The sequence below is a fragment of the Entelurus aequoreus genome, linkage group LG04 (assembly GCF_033978785.1).
Source record: "Entelurus aequoreus isolate RoL-2023_Sb linkage group LG04, RoL_Eaeq_v1.1, whole genome shotgun sequence".
NCBI classification, from domain to species: Eukaryota; Metazoa; Chordata; class Actinopteri; order Syngnathiformes; family Syngnathidae; genus Entelurus; species Entelurus aequoreus.
In genome coordinates, this window is record NC_084734.1 from 49,203,280 (window position 1) to 49,224,284 (window position 21,005).

The 21,005-nt window shown below is 37.7% G+C and overlaps 1 protein-coding gene across 1 annotated transcript in view; it reads left to right on the top strand.

The window, feature by feature from the left end:
* The first annotated feature begins 704 nt into the window (after positions 1-704).
* The window catches only part of stum (stum, mechanosensory transduction mediator homolog), a 28,997-nt gene continuing 8,696 nt past the window's right edge, over positions 705-21,005 (top strand). The window contains exons 1-2 of the mRNA XM_062045087.1: positions 705-1,275; positions 16,686-16,868. Coding sequence (XP_061901071.1) covers positions 1,065-1,275; positions 16,686-16,868 — 394 coding nt within the window. The 5' untranslated portion in view covers positions 705-1,064. The remainder of the gene's footprint in view (positions 1,276-16,685; positions 16,869-21,005) is intronic.

Below are 21,005 nucleotides of genomic sequence, written 5' to 3' on the forward strand. Positions count from 1 at the left end.
TAAAATAGGAGTGCAAGACAAAAACCAAACCACTACACACAGGAAAACAGCAAAAAAGTCAAAATAAGTCACAACATGATGTGACAGGTGGTGACAGTACACCAACTTTGAGACAAGAACTATAGTGATGCATGGTTGGTTATGGTTTAAAGTCATAGCCAACAATTGCGACAACGACTTTTTACTGTCAACTGAGTTTCGTTTTTTAATGATTTCTGCTGGTGGTGTGCCTTCGGAATTTTCCAACGCAAAAAATGTGCCTTGGCTCAAAAAAGGTTGAAAAACACTGGTTTAGTGTACTATAGTGTTTGTGTTCAAAGCTAATTTTCAGTAAATATTTTGACTCATGATATCGCTCATGTAAATATTCGTCTCTCAGCATTCACACGTTTTCTTCTAGCATTGACACAATTTCGACACAATAGTCAGTGTTTAAATGTACTATAGACAATAAATTACATTGTTAGTGAAAATTAGCAGGAGTGTAAATGATAGTCTCCCAGCATTGACATTGAAACATGTTTTTGTTAAACAGTTGCATTAAATAAATCATGTTTTTGAGGCATAAGGCAACATACTATTACAGTTTATATTACTGTATTAGTAATTGCTGTACTGTACCTTTAAATGGTGTCATTGTGGTGAGGGGGGAGAGGGAGTAAAAAAAGGGGTTTTGTTGCAAGCAGCTCTTCCTCTCTGTGATGAAGAGGAGGAATGCTGAGTGCTGACCTGACAAGAGGAGACGCACCCGTCTTTCCAGGAATTTTACTTTTTCTTGTTTTTGTCTTGACGCGCAGCAAGGAGACAAATGAGGGACATCACTAATGAGACACTTTTTAGGACTTGGGGCCAAACGCTGTGGTGAGCGTCTCAAGGGAATGTTCTTCCATTGCCTATCCAAGGAATAGATTTACTTGATCATTTTACTGCCATTGTCTAATGTTGTTCTGATGACTTGCTGAGTATAAATAGCATTGTTTATTGGACTGTTTATGATTTATTTTACTTTTATTGAGCTCAAGCAGCCACTTGTCTTGCTTTTGTGATCGAATTGAAAGTAAAAGATGGCACAGAAGGAGGGAGGAACAGAGCAGTGGTGTGTGAAGACCGGGGACAATTTTGGGGCCAAAGCCATGCCGGGGGCCCCCGCGCCAGGGGGCGGGGTGGTGGTGGGGGTCCGCGAGAAGAAGGGACCCCTGAGGGCCGCCATACCCACAATGCCCTTCCCTCTGGCGGTCATCTGCCTCTTCTTCAACACCTTCATTCCAGGACTTGGTGAGTTTGTAACAGGGAGGGTTGAAAATAGTGAAACAGGACACTGACAGGGTTCAAAAGACTGCCATGATGCAGCAAACCACCAGCTAAATATAACAAAAAGATAACTATAAAACACGTTTGACTTAACACAACAGCTGTTGTTTTGTTCATTAGCATGAAAGATTAAAAAAATCTGTCTTTCATGAGCACTCGACCAATTAGACGCAACTAAACTAATAAAAGAAGTGGGTGGAGATTTCTTAAATGGGTGGAGACTCGTGGACTAGTAAAGGGTTTAAACATAGGACAACTAGCAGGGTACCATGTTTGACCGTAACAGGTGTAGGAGGAAATGATTACAGCAGTGGTTCTCAAACTTTTTTTCACCAAGTACCACCTCAGAAAACACTTGGCTCTCTTAGTACCACCATAACGACTCACATTAAAATATGACTGTGTAGTAGGCCCAAGTAGTCATTAAAAACAAGGCAGAGGTTTTGTTTAACAAGTATATTTAATATTTTTGCCACTGTAACATTAGACACAGTTTGAACAGTAACACTGTGATAACAGCTCCGGTCACGTCATTACAATATATGACTGAGTGATTCTTCGGGGTACCACTAGATGGAGCCTGTGTGCCACAAGTGGTACCGTACCACAGTTAGAGAATCACGGGATTATATGATTAACAAGACTAGCCGATGCAAGAATGACTTAATGTGCACATTTTATTTCAAGTGTTTGATGTCATTCTCTGTTTATCCAGGAAGTAACATTGGACAAACAATCAAACAAAACACAGTTATCGTTTGACATAAACTAGATAAATTAACTTTTTGTTGTTTAAATCAGAACAGTTCTCCCCAACCTTAGAATGCAAAAGTACTGCCATGAACCAGGAAGTAGTCTGCTCGCTAATACATACAACAAACTAACATTAAGAGTATGTTTGTATCTTTGTATTTTTTTATTTATTTTTTTCTGTTTAAGGCGCAATGTAAGCATTCCCACAAAACAAGATAAAAAAAAAAGTTCTGCCATCGTATGTTATGTTTTTCATCAACCTAGAAGTTATGTAGCCTGCTCGCTAACAAACAAATGGATAGATGAACAAAAATGTCAAATTTACAACAGCTTTTCCTATTCGCTCCATACGGAGCCCCTAAAGGGACATGGGAATTTATTTTTTTTTAGACATGTATCTCGTGTGCACGAGAAAGTATCTTGTGGCCACGAGAAACTTTTTATAAAAATATTTTTTTTTTTAAAAAGATTAATATTTTATTTTTTTATAAAAAGTTTCTCGTGCGCACAAGAAACTTTCTCGTGGCCACGAGAAAGCATTGGATGCGTCCTCATGGTTTGAGGTGTGTGTTAAAATGGCAGTTTAGGAGTTAATTTGGCTGTATTTCCAACTAGGACTTTCCCCCATGTGTGTTGTGGCAAAATGTGAATGCTTGATTAGTAGGTGTGAGACAAACACTTTATCTTCCTGGTTATTGTAACGCTATGTGTTTGACATTATTTAAGACTTTATCATGCCCGGGAAAGGACAGTTTTCCTCTTCTGTGGCTGTGGGGGGTGGGCGTGGCTTGCGGACCTGCTGCGAAGCGGAGTGTGTCAGTTAGTCCCATGTTGATGTCATCAAACTTCTTTCTTGTTTGGAAGATACACACACAATTGTAACTGTTATTTCTTCCTGCACATAATAAATATGTACAACGTGTTTGGATGTATTAATTTATGTAAAATTGTCATTAAATGTAATATTGCCTGACAAAAAGTGATTCGACGTAATATTTTGATATTTACCCATCGCATATTTACACACGCGCATCTGACTAGAATACCCTTATGTGCATTACATATCAACATCAAGTACCTACTGTACTGTTTACTTGTTGAAATACCCTTTTTAGAGCAAATATCTACCCAAATGGCCACTTAATTGTCGCTGCCAAAATTGTATTTCTAGTAATATTTTGACACATCTTATCTCTGCATATCCTAATAGAATACTCTTATTAGCATTACATATACTGTATATAAATCAAGTACCTACTGTACTGTTTACTTGTAGAAATACCCTTTTTGAAGCAAATATCTATAGAAATTATATGGGTAGATATTTGCTCTAAAAAGGGTATTTCAACTAGTAAACAGTACAGTAGGTACTTGATGTTGATATGTAATGCACATAAGGATATTCTAGTCAGATGCGCGTGTGTAAATATGCGATGTGTAAATATCAAAATATTACGTCGAATCACTTTTTGTCAGGCAATATTACATTTAATGACAATTTTACATAAATGAATACATCCAAACAAGTTGTACATATTTATTATGTGCAGGAAGAAATAACAGTTACAATTGTGTGTGTATCTTCCAAACAAGAAAGAAGTTTTATCACATCAACATCGGACTAACTGGCACACACCGCTTCGCAGCAGGTCCGCAAGCCACCCCCACCCCCCACAGCCACAGAAGAGGAAAACTGTCCTTTCCCGGGCATGATAAAGTCTTAAATAATGTCAAACACATAGCGTTACAATAACCAGGAAGATATTAAAGTGTTTGTCTCACACCTACTAATCAAGCATTCACATTTTGCCACAACACACATGGGGGAAAGTCCTAGTTGGAAATACAGCCAAATTAACTCCTAAACTGCCATTTTAACACACACCTCAAACCATGAGCACGCATCCAATGCTTTCTCGTGGCCACGAGAAAGTTTCTCGTACGCACGAGAAACTTTTTATAAAAATAAAAAAAATAAAAAATATATAAATTTAAAAAAAAAAAAATTTTTTTATAAAAAGTTTCTCGTACGCACGAGATACATTTCTAAAAAAAAAAATTCCCATGTCCCTTTAGCTCCAGGATTTAAGTCGCTTTCTAAGAAAAGAGAGAATGATAAAAATGGGTCCAATTCTGTTATCTTACATCAGTCTCCACAAACCAGGAAGTAGCATGTATAGCAGGGGTCACCAACCTTTTTGAAACCAAGGGCTACTTCTTGGGTACTGATTAATGCGAAGGGCTACCAGTTAGATACACACTTAAATAAATTGCCAGAAGTAGCCAATTTGCTCTATTTACCTTTAACTCTGTTAATATTAATAATTAATTATATTTATCTTTGTGGAAACACTGATCATCTTAATGATTTCTCACAATAAATATATATAGAAACAGATAAATATCAATATGCAACACTTTATTTTTATATTTTCTCTAAGTGCACATTTTTCAAATTGAACATTTTCAAATGATCACTTCTAAGACAGTCTTGTGAAATCACAATATCCCATTTTAACTAGCTAGCCACTAACATTTTTTAACAAATCATGAATTACTTTGCACCATGTTTGTACAAATAATAACTCATGTAAAATACAAAAGTAAACTCAAATTTTTAAATCATGTCACACTTTGAACTGGACACCAAATCTGTTATCTGTTTCTTTGTCAGTTAGTGGGAAGCCTGGCATTGCATGCTGTTAACTAGTGTGTTGTACTCTGGTGTATAACTTGACACTGCAACTCTGAGTGAGTCTTGCAGATGTGCATCAGTGAGGCGTGTTCTGTGTTTGTTCTTGATGAAGTTCATCTCAGAAAAGGCTGATTCACAAAGATAAGATTTGTCCTCATTGTTTGCGGAACCTTCTTAATCTTTTGGACATATTTTCACAGCAATCTGGCCTTAAGCTTAATTATGATAAATGTAAAATGTTAAGGATCGGAAATCTAAAGGGAACGTCCTTTCGAATGGAATGCAAAGTGACTGTTTTGTGGACAGATGGACCAGTTAACATACTTGGTGTTGTTGTCCCAGAGAATCTGGAAGATCTAGGCTCAGTAAATTATGATAATCGACTAAGAAAGCTGGACAAAAGTATGCAATTATGGAAAGGGAAATCCCTAACCTTGTATGGTAAAATGTCTATTGCCAACTTGTTAATTATTCCTCAATTTATTTATTTGTTTTTGTCATTACCAGCTCCATCACAAAACTTTTTTAAGATTTATGAGCGGAGGGTCTTCGATTTTGTCTGGAACGGCAAACCAGAAAAGATTAAAAGAAAGGTTTTGTACAAAGAGTATGAATATGGGGGCCTGAAACTTCTCAACCTTGAAGCTATGTGTCTGTCTTTAAAAGCATCAATTGTTCCAAAGATGTATTTAAACATTGAGTGGTACACAAATGTCCTGTTGGACAAAAAACATGTACTGTATCAAAAGAAATTGTATCCTTTTTTACAAGTGATCCCCTCCCAGAGAGTCTGCTGGGAAACATGGCGGGGTTCATAAAGGAAACAATCCACTCATAGTGGTGTTTTCAATTTTATGTGCCAGAAAAAAGAGACGATATTTTGCAGCACTTAATATGGATGAACTCTAATATTGTAATAGATGGAAAGCCTTTCTTTTGGAAAAATATGTTTGAAAGAGGAATCATTTTTGTCAATGATATTATCAATGAGAATGGTAAAATTATGAAGTATGATGAATTTAGAGCTATGTATGGTGATGCTTGCTCAAGCTTTTCATTTTATCAACTAACTGGAGTAATTGGGAAAAAATGGAAACAAATAATTAATTATGGAACTACTAAATTATTAGTTTGTAAACCTCTAATAAGAAATTCTAGTTGGCAAAAAGGAACTAAAATAAATAGAAAAATATATAATTTTTATTTAATAAAGAAATCTTTGAAGGCTGCCTCATACAACACAAATGGAATATGGGAGGACTTTTTTGACTGCCCGTTGCCATGGGATGCCATATTCAAACTAATCTATAAAACCGCTATCGATGTGCAAAATCGTTGTTTTCAAATTAAAATTATTTATAACTTCTTACCCACAGGGAAAATGTTAAAATTATGGAATATGACAGAGTCAGATGATTGCCGATTTTGTTGTCAGGAGCCTGAATCCACCCTGCATTTGTTTTGGTATTGTCATATTGTGTCTTTGTTTTGGGTGGAAGTTGAAAAAATGTGTTTAAGGATTGGTTTGTTTATGAAGCTTAATGTGGTTTCTGTTATTTTAGGAGAGTTCATTGACAATCATGATTTAGTCAATTTAATTATAGTACTCAGTAAAAGGTTTATTTTTAAGGCCAAAAACAGATATTCACTTAGTATTACTCTCTTTAAAACATTTATTCAGTATTTTCTAATTTTAGAAAGTTACATGGTTGAAAACGATAATGATGCCAAAAAACATTTAAAAAAAAAGATGAGAAGTCCTCAAAGGCTTATTTTGAAAGTATAATTATGTTTATAGATTATATGATATCTGTTGTTGTGTTCCCTCATTTGAGTGACCTGGACATAATCTGGACTGTACATAAATGCTTATTTTGAAAATGTAATTTTGTTTATAAATTATATGCAATCTGTTGTGTTCCCTAATTTTTTTCTGTGTACATGAATGAAGATGTGTGTTGCTGAGTCCGACTTGGACATTATCTGGACTGGGCCTGGTTTAAAAAACCCTTTAAACAAATCTAATTTCATTGACAACCTGGTCTGTTGAAGATAAGGACCTTTTTTTAAAAATAAAATAAAATAAGATAAATAAATAAAAAACATTTTCTTGGATAAAAATGAAAGTAAAACAATATAAAAATAATTACATAAAAAATAGTAATTAATGAAAATGTTAGTGGACCAGCAGCCTATACAATCATGTGTGCTTCAGGGACTGTGTCCCTTGCAGATGTGTTGTCTATGTTGTGTTCAGGGACTGTGTCCCTTGCAGATGTGTTGTCTATGTTGTGGGAACCAGAATATTGGTAGCAGAAAGAAATAACCCCTTTTGTGTGAGTGGGTGTGGATGAGTGTGCATGGGGGAGGTTGTTTGGGTTGATGCACTGATTGAAAGTGTATATTGTGTTTTTTATATGTAGATTTAATTTAAAAAAAAAATAAAAATAAAAAATATTATTTTTATTTTATTTTTTAAAATTTTTTATTTTTTAATTTTTTTAGAACAGGCCCGCGGGCGACTCATCTGGTCCTTACGGGCGACCTGGTGCCCGCGGGCACCACGTTGGTGACCCCTGATATATACTATCATCATAATACAGTCATCACACAAGATAATCACAATGAATTATTTACATTATTTACAATCAGGGGTATGGGGGGGGGGTTAGGATATGGACATCAAGTAGTGGAGTGGACATAGAGAGAGAGAGAGAGAGAGAGAGAGAGAGACAGAGAGAGAGAGAGAGAGAGAGAGAGAGAAAGAGAGAGAGAGAGAGAGAGAGAGAGAGAGAGAGAGAGAGATCAGAAGGCATAAGAAAAAGTATCTGCATTTGATTGTTTACATTTGATTGTTAGCAATCCGGGGAGGGTGTTAGTTTAGGGTTGTAGCTGCCTGGAGGTGAACTTTTATTGCGGTTTTGAAGGAGGATAGAGATGCCCTTTCTTTTGTACCTGTTGGGAGCGCAATCCACATTGATGTGGCATAGAAAGAGAATGAGTTAAGACCTTTGTTAGTTCGGAATTTGGGTTTAACGTGGTTAGTGGAGCTCCCCCTGGTGTTGTGGTTATGGCGGTCATTTACGTTAAGGAAGTAGTTTGACATGTACTTCGGTATCAGGGAGGTGTAGCGGATTTTATAGACTAGGCTCAGTGCTAGTTGTTTAACTCTGTCCTCCACCTTGAGCCAGCCCACTTTAGAGAAGTGGGTAGGAGTGAGGTGGGATCTGGGGTGGAGGTCTAGCAGTAACCTGACTAGCTTGTTCTGAGATGTTTGGAGTTTAGATTTGAGGGTTTTGGAGGTGCTAGGGTACCAGGAGGTGCATGCGTAATCGAAAAAGGGTTGAACGAGAGTTCCCGCCAGAATCCTCAAGGTGCTTTTGTTGACCAGAGAGGAGATTCTGTAGAGAAATCTCGTTCGTTGGTTAACCTTTTTGATTACCTTGGTTGCCATTTTATCACAGGAAAGGTTAGCCTCTAGAATGGAACCTAGGTAGGTGACCTCATCTTTCCTGGTGATAACAATGTCACCCACTTTTATGGTGAAGTCATTGACTTTCTTGAGGTTGATGTGGGACCCAAACAGGATGGATTCTGTTTTACCCAAGTGTATGGATAGCTTGTTGTCAGCGAGCCAGGTGCAAGTTCTACAGAGCTCAGCACTGAGGATTTTCTCCACCTGTGACTTGTCCTTGCCGGATACCAGCAAGGCAGAGTCACCCGCAAACAAAAACAATTCACAGTCGCATGCCGATGACATGTCGTTTATGTATATTAGGAACAGTAAAGGTCCCAATATACTGCCTTGGGGGACTCCACAGCTCACCGAGAGGGGGGGGACACGGTGCCGTTCACCTCTACCACCTGCTCCCTCCCCTCCAAGTAAGATTGCATCCAGCTCCATGAGTTTTTGTTGAATCCAATTGCTCTGAGCTTATCCAACAGTATAGCGTGGTTAACGGTGTCAAAGGCCTTCTGAAGGTCCAGCATGACCATGCCGCAGTATTTGCCCGCGTCCACCTCATGTTTGATGTGGTCGGTCAGATAGAGAAGGCATGTGTCAGTGGAGTGGTTACTTCTGAAGCCGGATTGGAATTTGTACATGAGTTTATTAGTGGCAAGGTAACTATCGACCTGTTCATAAACCATTTTTTCCATTACTTTCGAAATGGAACTGAGAATAGAAACAGGTCGGTAGTTGCCAGGTTCCAATTTGCTTCCTTTTTTAAAGAGGGGAGTTACTCTTGCAATCTTAAAATCTTTTGGTACTTGGCCTTGTGTAATTGATAGGTTTATTATGTGCGTGATGATCGGGGCAATGATGGAGGCAGAGTCCCTGAGGAATCTGGAGGGGATATTATCAAGGCCGGTGGCCTTGTTAGGGTGGAGCGCGCTCAATTTTTTAAACACCTCATCAGCTGTGACCATTTCTAATTTGAAATCATCGTTGGATACTCCTAGCTTTCTGTAGTAGGCTTTAATGTGTTCTACACCAAAGCGACCAGAGTGGTGGGACAGCTTGTTGACAAGGGTTGCGGCTATGCTGGTGAAAAAGATGTTAAGTCTGCTAGCTACCTCCATTTTGTCTGTAATGAGGGAGTCACCCTCCTTAATGCTGATGTTGGTGAGTCTTGTTTTAAGTTTCTGCCTGCAACCAGGAAGCTGGTTGTTGAGAATTTTCCAGAGCTCACGTGGCTTATTTGTGTTTTCCTCTATTTTGTCGTTAATGTAATTTTTTTTTAAGGATTTAGTCAGGTTGGTTGACTTATTTCTTAATTTATTGCATTGCTTTTTGAGAGTTGAAAGGAGTAATTTGAGGTTGATATTATTGGGTTGTTTATCTACTTCTGTTTTACATTTTTGGTATTCAGAGTATTTCCTGTCTCTGTCTTTTATGGCAGCTAATAGGTCCGGATTCATCCATGGTTCCGAACGGGCTTTGTCATTTAGTATCTTTAGGAACGCCGTTTTGAAGCGATCCCAAGCAACATCGACCAGGTTGCTCGCGAGCACAGGGGACCAGTCCCACTCATCTCATTTTAAATTGAAATTGTCATTGGAGTATTTTTTGAGGGATCTGGATTGGGCTGTTGTGTGGCCATTGGCTTTATGTTTAGCTATTTTGCGGGTGCAGAAGGTTAGATAGTGGTCGCTAAGACCACAGATCATGACCCCACTATTTTTTATTTTAGGCCGGTCTGAAGTGAGAATGAGATCTATGGTTGATTGGGTGGAATCACACACCCTTGTAGATAGCGCTATTAGCTGGGAATAGCGCTATTAGCTGGGAACACAACAAATAGCAACAGAGTGCTCACTCAGAGTGGCATGGGTTTTGGGTAAACACAAGAACCCATTCTCTGGTGCAGAAATAATTAAATAATGCTTGACTGAAGTGATGGGTGCCATGTTAGAAGGCAAAGAAAAGGAGGAAATGACAGCTAAAATAAATCAAATCTCACTCTCTGATGCCACAGCTACCAGACGTACTGAAATATTTATTTTATTTCAGTTCTTATTTAATTTTGTTTCAAAGAAAATCTTTAATGTATTTTATTGGATATTTATTTTATTTTTGTTAATTTTAAGAAAATGTTAAACTACTACCTACCTCCTGCCAGGGGCGCCGCTAGGGATTTTGGACCCCATGAAAAGAATCTTTACAGGGCCCCGTGTATTATAATTTCATCATCATTAGGGGCCTCTCTGGGCCCCCCTCCATCATGAGCCCCTAGAATCCGTCTCCTTTACCCCCCCTTTTCGGCGCCCCTGCCTCCTGCTACTATATAAGTTTGACCGTTAATAAACGGACCCAGCCTGTTTCAAAATAACATTTGTGGACCTTCAAGATTTGTACTTGAGGACCCCTGGTGTATATGGTCCCACACTTGACAGTGCATGGCAGAGCACAAACCAAGAATGAAGTCGAAGAAATTGTCTGTAGACCTCCAAGACAGGATTGTCTTGAGGCACAAATCTGGGGAAGGGTACGGAAAAATATCTGCTGCCTTGAAGGTCCCAATGAGCAAAGTGGCCTCCATCATCCGTAAATGGAAGAAGTTTGTAACCACCAGGATTCTTCCGAGAGCTGGCGGGTCGTCTAAATTGAACGATCAGGGGAGAAGGTGACCAAGAACCTGATGGTCACTCTGTCAGAGCTTCAGCATTCCTCTGTGGCGAGCAGAACCTTCCAGAAGGACAACCATCTCTGCAGCAATCCACCAACAAGGCCTGTCTGTTAGAGTGGCCAGACGGAAGCCATTCCTTCGTAAAAGTTTGCCAAAATACACATGAAAGACTCTCAGATCTAAGAAACAAAATTATCTGGTCCGATGAGACAAAGATTGATCTCTGTGGCGTGAATGCCTCATGTTTGGAAAAAACCAAGCACCGCTCATCACCAGGCCAAAACCATCCCTACAGTGAAGCATGGTGGTGGTAGCATCATGCTGTGGGGATGTTTTTCAGTGACAGGAACTGAGAGACTAGTCAGGATAGAGGGAAAGATGAATGCAGCAAACATACAGTATTCGATGAAAACTTGCTCCAGAGCACTCTTGAACTTAGACTGGGGCGGCGGTTCATCTATCAGCAGGACAACGACCCTAAGCACACAACCAAGATATCAAATGAATGGCTTCAGAACAACTCTGTAAATGTCCTTGAGTGACCAAGCCAGAGCCCGGACTTGAATCAGATCTCTGATTGAATCTCCGATCTCTGGAGAGATCTGAAAATGGCTGTGCACTGACGCTTCCCATGCAACCTGAAGGAGCTTGAGAGGTGCTGCAAAGAGGAATGGGTGAAACTGCCCAAAGATAGGTGTGCCAAGCTTGTGTCATCGTATTCAAATAGACTTGAGGCTGTAATTGCTGCCAAAGGTGTATCAACAAAGTATTGAGCAAAGGCTGTTAATACTTACATCCATGTGATTAAAAATAATAATTATGAATTTGCAAACATTTCTAAAAAAAAGAAAATGTTATTGTGGGCAATTGTGAGTAGAATTTTGAGGACAAAAAAGTATTTATTCCACTTTGGAATAAGGCTGTAACATAACATGTGGAAATGTGAAGCGCTGTCAGTAGCTTACTACTTACAGTCCTTTAATTTGAAGAATCTTTGCAATCAGTTTTTTGAGCCATGAGAGAACTCACACCCCGACCCCCAACCCACCCTGCCCCCGTATGTTATTTTCATAAACCAATAAGTACCCTGTTAGCTAAAAAACAAATGCATACACTAACCAAAAAAAGGCAAATTTACGGCAGTTTTTTCACTTTCGCGCTAGGATTTAAGTCGCAATGTAAAACGATTTACATATAAAGACCGGTCCAGTTGTGTTGTCCTATGTTGTTGTCCATGAACCAGGAAGTAGCCGGTAGCCAACAAACAAATGGATACACTATAAAAACTGTCAAATGTACGGCAATTTTTTTATCTTTCGCTCCAAAATGTAAGTTGCGTTGTAAAAGTACATTTTAAAAGACTCTGATAAAACAAATGGTCCAGTTCTGTTGTCTTACGTCATTCATAAACCAGGAAGTAGCCTGCAGCTAATAAACAAACTAACAAAAATGCGGCTCTTTTTGTAATTGTTCCACTTGTATTCTTTTGTTTGAGTCGTTCCCCCAACTAAGATTAAAAAATGGTACCGTCCCATCCGTTTAATCCTAATTTTTCTCTACAAAGCAGGAAGTAGTACGCTAAGTAACTACCAAATAATAACACAAACTGTTAATGTGGATTTTTCCCCACTATTCTGTGTAATGTATTGTGGTTTAAGTCCCGATTTAACTCCTCCTTTGAACCAGAATGAAGTACGTGTGATATATACTGAATGTATATGCTGTAGTTCCAAAGTGTACATTGTCCGCTGTGCACCAAGAAGTTCTTTTTACTACTAACTTTAATTTGAAATATTTTTGCAATCAGTATTTTGAGTCACGACAGAAACTCCCCCACCCCAGAATAACACAACAAACTTTGAATAAGTTCAAACATTAACTCAAACAACGAGCAACAAACACGTCTGTCTCTTTTAAAGACCCGCGTGGCCACTAAACCTCCTCATTTTGGCAGCCACGTTGACTTGATATGTCCTGTACACACCTGTACACTTGTGTGTGTGTGTGTGTGTGTGTGTGTGTGTGTGTGTGTGTGTGTGTGTGTGTGTGTGTGTGTGTGTGTGTGTGTGTGTGTGTGTGTGTGTGTGTGTGTGAGTGTGTGTGTGTGTGTGTGTGTGTGTGTGTGTGTGTGTGTGTGTGTGTGTGTGTGTGTGTGCGTGTGTGTGGGTCTAGCTTTGTCTGAATGCCTTGACATTTCATTCAATAGCTGCGACTAGTTGCCATGACAACGCTGTCTGAAATGAACACAATTCATTTGTGTGTGTGTGTGTGTGTGTGTGTGTGTGTGTGTGTGTGTGTGTGTGTGTGTGTGTGTGTGTGTGTGTGTGTGTGTGTGTGTGTGTGTGTGTGTGTGTGTGTGTGTGTGTGTGTGTGTGTGTGTGTGTGCGGTGCACTTACAATTGGCTGAACGTAGCATGTTGTTCTAGTCACCCGGAGGCCAAAACACAAATAATCTGATTTTGTAACATTTGATTAAATTAGGAGCCGAGCCTGTCCTCTCAGTTGTGTCTCTTCAAGAGCATCTTTGTTATTGAAACATAAGACAGCAGTTTGTCTGCATCACATGTTTGCAAAATAAAAATAATGACTTTGAATTATGCATATTTCTAGTTTTTAATAAGGCAGATGTTCACACTGAGAACCAGATTTGGTTTCTTAACCATTCAGAAGATGTTTCTTTTTGTCTGCTTTTACTCCTCCTCAGCATCTTTTTCTGTCTTTCACACTCCATCATTAACCTCCCACACGAGCAGTGGGCACTTTGTAGAGTTCTTTGTGTAATTATAGTCATTAGTCCAGCTAATATCTGGGCACGCACACACACACACACACACGGACATGCACACACACACACACACACACGTCGTGATCTCCCACACTCTCGCTCACCTCCCATAAACTTAATTCCTCTTAAAGACTCGTGAATCATTTCTTCCCTTCATTAATGGAGTTATTTCCCTCGCGGCACACAATCTTACATATCTTCTATGGTTATCATCACAATCGTCCTCTTTGGCATCACTGGTACCCCTCTGGGATAATTTCACGAAAACCCCCCACAAAATGTGTGTTTAACTGCAAGTTGTAACACTTTTCTTTTCCAATGTTTTGACTTTAGAAAACATGAATATGATTTTATTTTACAAAGAAAAAACAAATCCTCAAAGTTAAAGTCAGATGTACCTTTGAATTAATTATAAACACTGATGAATATGCAGTAAGGTAATTAACTTTTGCATTTAAAGATTGAGAAATGAGAAAAAATAATAACCAGGTGGGGGAGAACATTCTGGTGACTGCCTCATGTGGTGCAGCCGTGTTATTTTTTCACTTTTACTTTGAAATTCTTGACCGTTGCCAGGCAGACCCGAAGAGCTTTCCCTTCACAAAAGGGAAAATTGGGGAAGGATTAAAACAGGAGGGCCCAGTGGAAAACGGGAGGGTTAACAACTTACTTGACAGATATCACCTGAAACAAACACTGCATAAATTTGAATTGTGCAAAAACACACATGCAAAATTAGATTGTTGGAGTACAAAAGTGACAAAAATGTATAATTTGTTTGCCATTTTTAAGAGAAGAAGACCTTTTCAAGAAGAGGCTAACCTAGCCTAGCGTATTGTACACATCCAGTTATAAAAGATGCTTGTGCCCAGGAGCCAAACTAGATCAATATAATAAACATAAAGTCCCTACTTAGTCATGCAAGTAATAATTTACATTAGGCTTGCTTGTAAATAACTGGCCGTCAGCATGTCTGGAGGCGGGCATCCACGGCGGCCGCCAGAGCATCTGCTGGTGGGCGGGGCCTTTAGCCTCGCAAAGTTTCTTGATCACCTTCAATATTTCTACTGTTTGCTCACTCGCATGCACGTCGTCAAAGCATTAACAATTTGTTAACAATATAGACAGAAGTAGTGTGTAGGAGTGTTGTTTCCTTGCAGATACATTTATGTACACACACACACACACAAGCGTGTCAGACAGCTGTGTACCACCAGCGTGACGAGAAGAAGCCACAAACGCCCACCATGCATTCCTTACGCTGGCAATGTTTACTTTCTCTGACTGCTACTAACTGCTAGCAAGACGCAAAACTACACTTCATTATTTTGTGAAGTGACAAAAACAAACAACTGTGTCGTCTTTTAGACGCTATGATTGTTACCTTAGGACGCCACATAAGGTAATAATACAAATAAGAAATATAAAATAATTCATATTACATGTGCACCTTAACTGATAGTCAAACATGTAATCATGTAATTATAAAAGTAATTGATCAATTAAATAGAGCAGTGATTCTAAAACGGTGGTATGTGTACCATTAGTTTGGTACGCAGGCTCCATCTGGTGCAGACCTGGGGCCACGTTGGTTAGGGGAGTGATTATTTTTTTAAATCAGATTAATTAAACTATAATTCTGTGATTAATCACGATTAATCACAGGTTTTCATGTGCTTGCATAAGTGTAAAATTGAAGTGAATTATATTTATATAGCGCTTTTCTCTAGTGACTCAAAGCACTTTTACATAGTGAAACCCAATATCTAAGTTACATTTAAACCAGTGTGGGTGGCACTGGGAGCAGGTGGGTAAAGTGTCTTGCCCCATAAATAACTTTTTCTTGAAAAAATACCCGAATATTTGGGTACAAATGCAATGTTGTAGTCAGAATGTCATACGGGAAGGTTTTACTGAACTGCAAGTCATTGATTTATTCAAAACTTGGTGACAGGAAGTATAGTAAGAATTAAGTGCACATTTTAGTTTTTCTTGTCTTAAGGCCTTCACAAAAAAAATGAAAATGTAGCTTATCAACGCCTACAGCTGCCATCACTAAAAGATTAGCCTGTTTTGATGCTATTATAAATATTATGTTGTGATGTTGTATTATATTTTTTATTATATGTACCCCGCCTTCCGCCCGAATGCAGCTGGGATAGGCTCCAGCACCCCCAGCGACCGTGAACGGGACAAGCGGTAGAAATGGATGGATGGATATCGTACATGTATTGTGTGATTTTATTTTATTTTTTTCTCTCTTTTTCTTTTCTTTTTCTTTGAAATTGTAATTTTACTGCCTTCTTTACATCATGGCCAGGGGACTACATATGCAAACTAGCCTTCTGGCTAATTCTGGCTTTTTTAACCATGTGTAGTCATGTGTTTTATGAAATTGCGATGTCCCCTTTGAAAAAAACTAATCTAAAATAGAAATATGTCCTGCTTAACTTAATAAAAATAAACATATTTTAACAGGAGGATGTCCTGTAAAACATAATAAATTCAGTGTGCATCTTTATGATAGAGCAGTTATACAACTTGGATGACTATGAAAACTACTGTGACAAAAACGGAGGGGAGATATCTGTTTCACTAATATGACTGGCAACATTTCAATTGTGCTTTATTTATGAATGAGATCTCCTCTCAGTGAGATTATTGTCTTTATGCTATGTTGTGTAATTTATCATTAAATAAAAGCATCACACACACTCATAGCTCCTTAAAGTGGAATAAATGACACGCCACTACTAGTTTTAAGCCACATCTCTCTCTTCTCCTACCGAAGGGTGCAAACAGGATATGTAGTAAATATCCTCATTGAATGACGAGGTTTATTTTTTCATAATTGAGCCCGATGAATTCTGTCTAGCAACAAGTGAGTGGCCATCAAACTCGTGATGAGGATAAGTAATTGATTATTTGCTGTTGTAAAGTTTTCTAACAAGTATTTGTTATTATAATGTAGACTTTATAGTAGTAATTTATCCATCGTGTCTGTGTGCTGCAGGCACCTTCATCTCGGCCTTCTCGGTGCTGTGCGGCGCCCGCAGCGAGCTGGTGCCCGAGCGAGGCGTGTGCTGCGTCTTCTGGCTCAACATGGCGGCGGCCCTCATCCAGATCCTGACGGCCATCTTCATGGTGGGCTGGATCATGAGCATCTTCTGGGGGATGGACATGGTCATCCTGGCAAGTCAGTCAGGACTCTTTGCTCTTTGCTGGAACTGTCCAAGGAAAAGCATGTATCTCCACATCTATTATAAAAAACAACACATTACACTTTATCGTAATTGTTATCATAAATATTTAAATAAATACATGTATTTAATGCAACATACTTTTTTGAGGGTGGAATAATTACGAGATACATGTTTTTCCACAAGCCTATTCCTATAAGTTGCAGTACTCGCGGAAATGCTGGTGGCATCTAATCAGAATGCTTTTATGTTGTCTCTGTACTGCTCACCGCCACCAAAAGGTGTCGCTGCATGCTATCAATGGATTGCTATGATATATCATGATCTCCTCCAATCATTTTCTTGGGTATGCTGACATCATTTTGCTTACCACAGCGCTTTATAGCATCGCTCAAAAGCAAATTGTGGTAACAACTAGAGATGGCCAATAATATCGGACGATAAATGCTTTAAAATTTAATATCGGAAATTATCGGTATCGTTTTTTTAATTATCGGGATCGTTTTGTTTTGTTGTTGTTTTTTTGTTTTTTTAAATTAAATCAACATAAAAAACACAAGATACACTTACAATTAGTGCACAACCCAAAAAACCTCCCTCCCCCATTTACACTCATTCACACTCATTCACACAAAAGGGTTGTTTCTTTCTGTTATTATTATTCTGGTTCCTACATTATATATCAATATATATCAATACAGTCTGCAAGGGATACAGTCCGTAAGCACACGTGATTGTGCGTGCTGCTGGTCCACTAATAGTACTAACCTTTAACAGTTAATTTTATAATTAATTTTACTCATTTTCATTAATTACTAGTTTTTATGTAACTGTTTTTATATTGTTTTACTTTCTTTTTTATTAAAGAAAATGTTTTAAATGTATTTATCTTTTTTTTTTTTTTTTAAAAGGACCTTATCTTCACTATACCTGGTTGTCCAAATTAGGCATAATAACGTGTTAATTCCACGACTGTATATATCGGTATTGGTTGATATCGGTATCGGTAATTAATGAGTTGGACAATATCGGAATATTGGATATCGGCAAAAAGCCATTATCGGACATCCCTAGTAACAACTTAATATCCACTTTTTTGGGACAGGACAACACAAACGTTAGCAATATTAGCAAACCTATGTGAGCTCAAGTGCTAACATTACACTTATACAGGTACATTTCATCCTGGGGGGTTCTTTTTTTTTCTTCTTTTTTTTTAAATTAATTTATTAATCAATCAACAAAACAATACACAACAATACCACAATAATGCAATCCAATTCCAAAACCAAACAAGTCCCAGCAACATTAAGAACAACAACAAACAGCAATTGAGAGCAATTGAGGACACACAAACATGACACGGAACAATCCAAATGTAGTGAAACAAAAATGAACATTATCGACAACAGCATCAATATTAGTAATAATTTCAAAATAGCAGTGATTAAAAAAAACCTCATTGATATTATTATTAAAAACATTAATAAAAAATAAAAAAAAAATTAGAAATCAACAATAGTGTCATAGTGGCTTAAACTTGCATCACATCTCACGCACTGTGTCCAATATTTTCCACAAAGATATAATAAGTCATATTTTGGTTCATTTAATAGTTGAAACAAATTTAAATAATGGATCCCATATTCCAATATATGACTCATTATTATCTAAACTAAATTCAGTTTGTTCTACTGATATCATCTCCATAGCTTGTGTGTATCAGTCAGTATGAGTTGGACTATCAACAGCTATCCATTCTTTAAATATTACCCTTTTTGTTATTATGCATATTAAAAGAAAAGCATTTTTACTCTTTGATGACATGTTACTAAATTGATGTAGATCCCCAAGAATACAAGTTTGCAGTGTCATTGGGATGTTTATATTAAGGAATGTGATTGCTTCTTTTGTTGTTTTCAACCATAACTCTTTTATTCTCTGACATTCCCACAATAAATGAACAAGAGTTCCCTCAGCTGCCCAACACTTCATACATAACTTGCTATCTACTACACCAATTGTAAACAGCTGAGAAGATGTAAAATACAATATATTCAATATCTTAAATTGAGTCAGTTTATCTTTAATGCTTCTAAAGGGCTTATTGGCATTTTTCCAAATATCATTCCATGATATGTCTCTTTCATCTAAAATGTTTAAGTCCATCATCCATTTCCGAACACATGCATCATTTGCATTTCTAGTGTGGTGTTCATTTATTATTCCAAAAAATAGTTTAATTAATGTCTAAATTGTATCTGGGGGGTTCTGATTTGATAGTGATCTTCCGATTTAAGAAAGAAAAAAAAAAAGGACTGGATATGAGCTAGCATATAAAATATGTGATATAATATCCGATGCAAGTAATCTTGCAGCGTGTTTATTCGTGCAAAGCTGGACAGCCAGTTAATCTCTAATTGTCCTCCAATAAGCACACATGGTTGGTCTTTTCTTGTATGCTAGCCAAATCAAAGCTGGACAAAGTTGGTCTTTTCTTGCATTTTAGTAGAGTCCTTTTCAAATGGTCGCAGTCACACAACAGCTAAGCACACAATAGCACACAAGCTAGACATAATAATAAGTGTCCTTAATTGAACAATATTGCAGTCTGAAACAGCACATTCGTCAATATTAACAATAATATAAATAATTGCATATTACTTACACATCCAAAGTCTCCAAGGCAGAAGTGTATTAGAAAGTATCCAGTTACAAATGTGTCCGCATCATTCTACTTACTGTGTCGTAATCTAAACTTAATGAATTATTGTGGCCACTCTGTGTCAGTGAAAAAACAATTACCACTCCACTTCAAGTGCCGGCGGGTGATTTTTTAAAAATCTGCACCATCTGTTTTACTTTGTTTTTGTTGTAGGTTAAAGTGTTTTTATACTGTGCTCCTGAGTTAATGTTGTTCAACAATGTATTTATTTTTTATGTACTGAGTTTCTATCATTTCTTTTTTCAGTATGAAATGGTTCAAATCGATCAAAAAATGTTTCGAGTTTAAATAAAGGTTTGTTTTTTTTAATTCAGACAAATTGATGCACTTTAAGTCTTTTCTGTTACAGACTGAAAAACAATTTCAATCAAGTATTTGGCAGTGAGTTCTTCTTCCAAGCTAAGATGTGTAGCGAAGCCTGCAGAAGGCGGTTATTCTTTGTAAAATCATGAAAACCCAGAAAGTTGAGTTTTTTTCTCAGGTTTGGTGCTCATAAACAGGCTCTAATCTTCCTGTTGCAAGATTGTTAAAAAGTTGCATCATAAACTTCAACATTTATGTGAGTTTTTCCAGCAAGAAATGTAACATTGATTTCGTAAGAATACTTTCAATGTTGGTTATTTATAATCCAATTCCACTCCCATAATACTGTGAATTTAGTGCCATCTTTGTCTGACTCTAATGATGGTCCTGCTGGGCATGCGATCATCACTCCATTCTTCTTCTGCTAATGAGCATCTTCTCCTCCTCCCACACGGTGGCCTCCCTTCCTCCCTGTATCCACTGCTACCTCCTTCCTTATGTGATCTTTCTGACATCAATTCCACCCACATGTTCCTGACATGTTCCTGCTGCTTCTTCCTTGTCTGCTTCAGTCAATCCAGGTTGTGTTATTTCAGTCATGTGATGTTCCAGCATCTCATTACGGAATCTTTGTCAGGTTCAAGCGCTAACTCTCTTTTTCTTCTTCTATTTGTTGTCATCGTCGTCTTCCCGACTCCAAGTTTCTGACGGTATGTGTTTTATTTCTATTTTTTCATTCCAGGTGCAAAAGCTAAAATGCCAAAGCTACACAAAAAGTGACACAATTGTTCCTCATGACATGACAACAATTTTTTTTGATGCCACATTGTTGAAAAAATACACAAACAATCCGTTGTATTCACTTTTTAAGTATGATTAGTGGCTTTTTTAACTTGTCATTTTTACATTCATCCACCAGACGGTACAACTTGTTCCCATTCAAAGCATGCAGCAAAATGTGTGCGTTATCGTTTTACATTGTTTGTCTTCGATAATTAAATCCCTCAAAATATAATTAGACTATTATTATTTTTTAAATTATTATTATTAGTAATAATTATAAGAATTATGTGATTAATTATTTTTTATTAAAAAATATTAATAT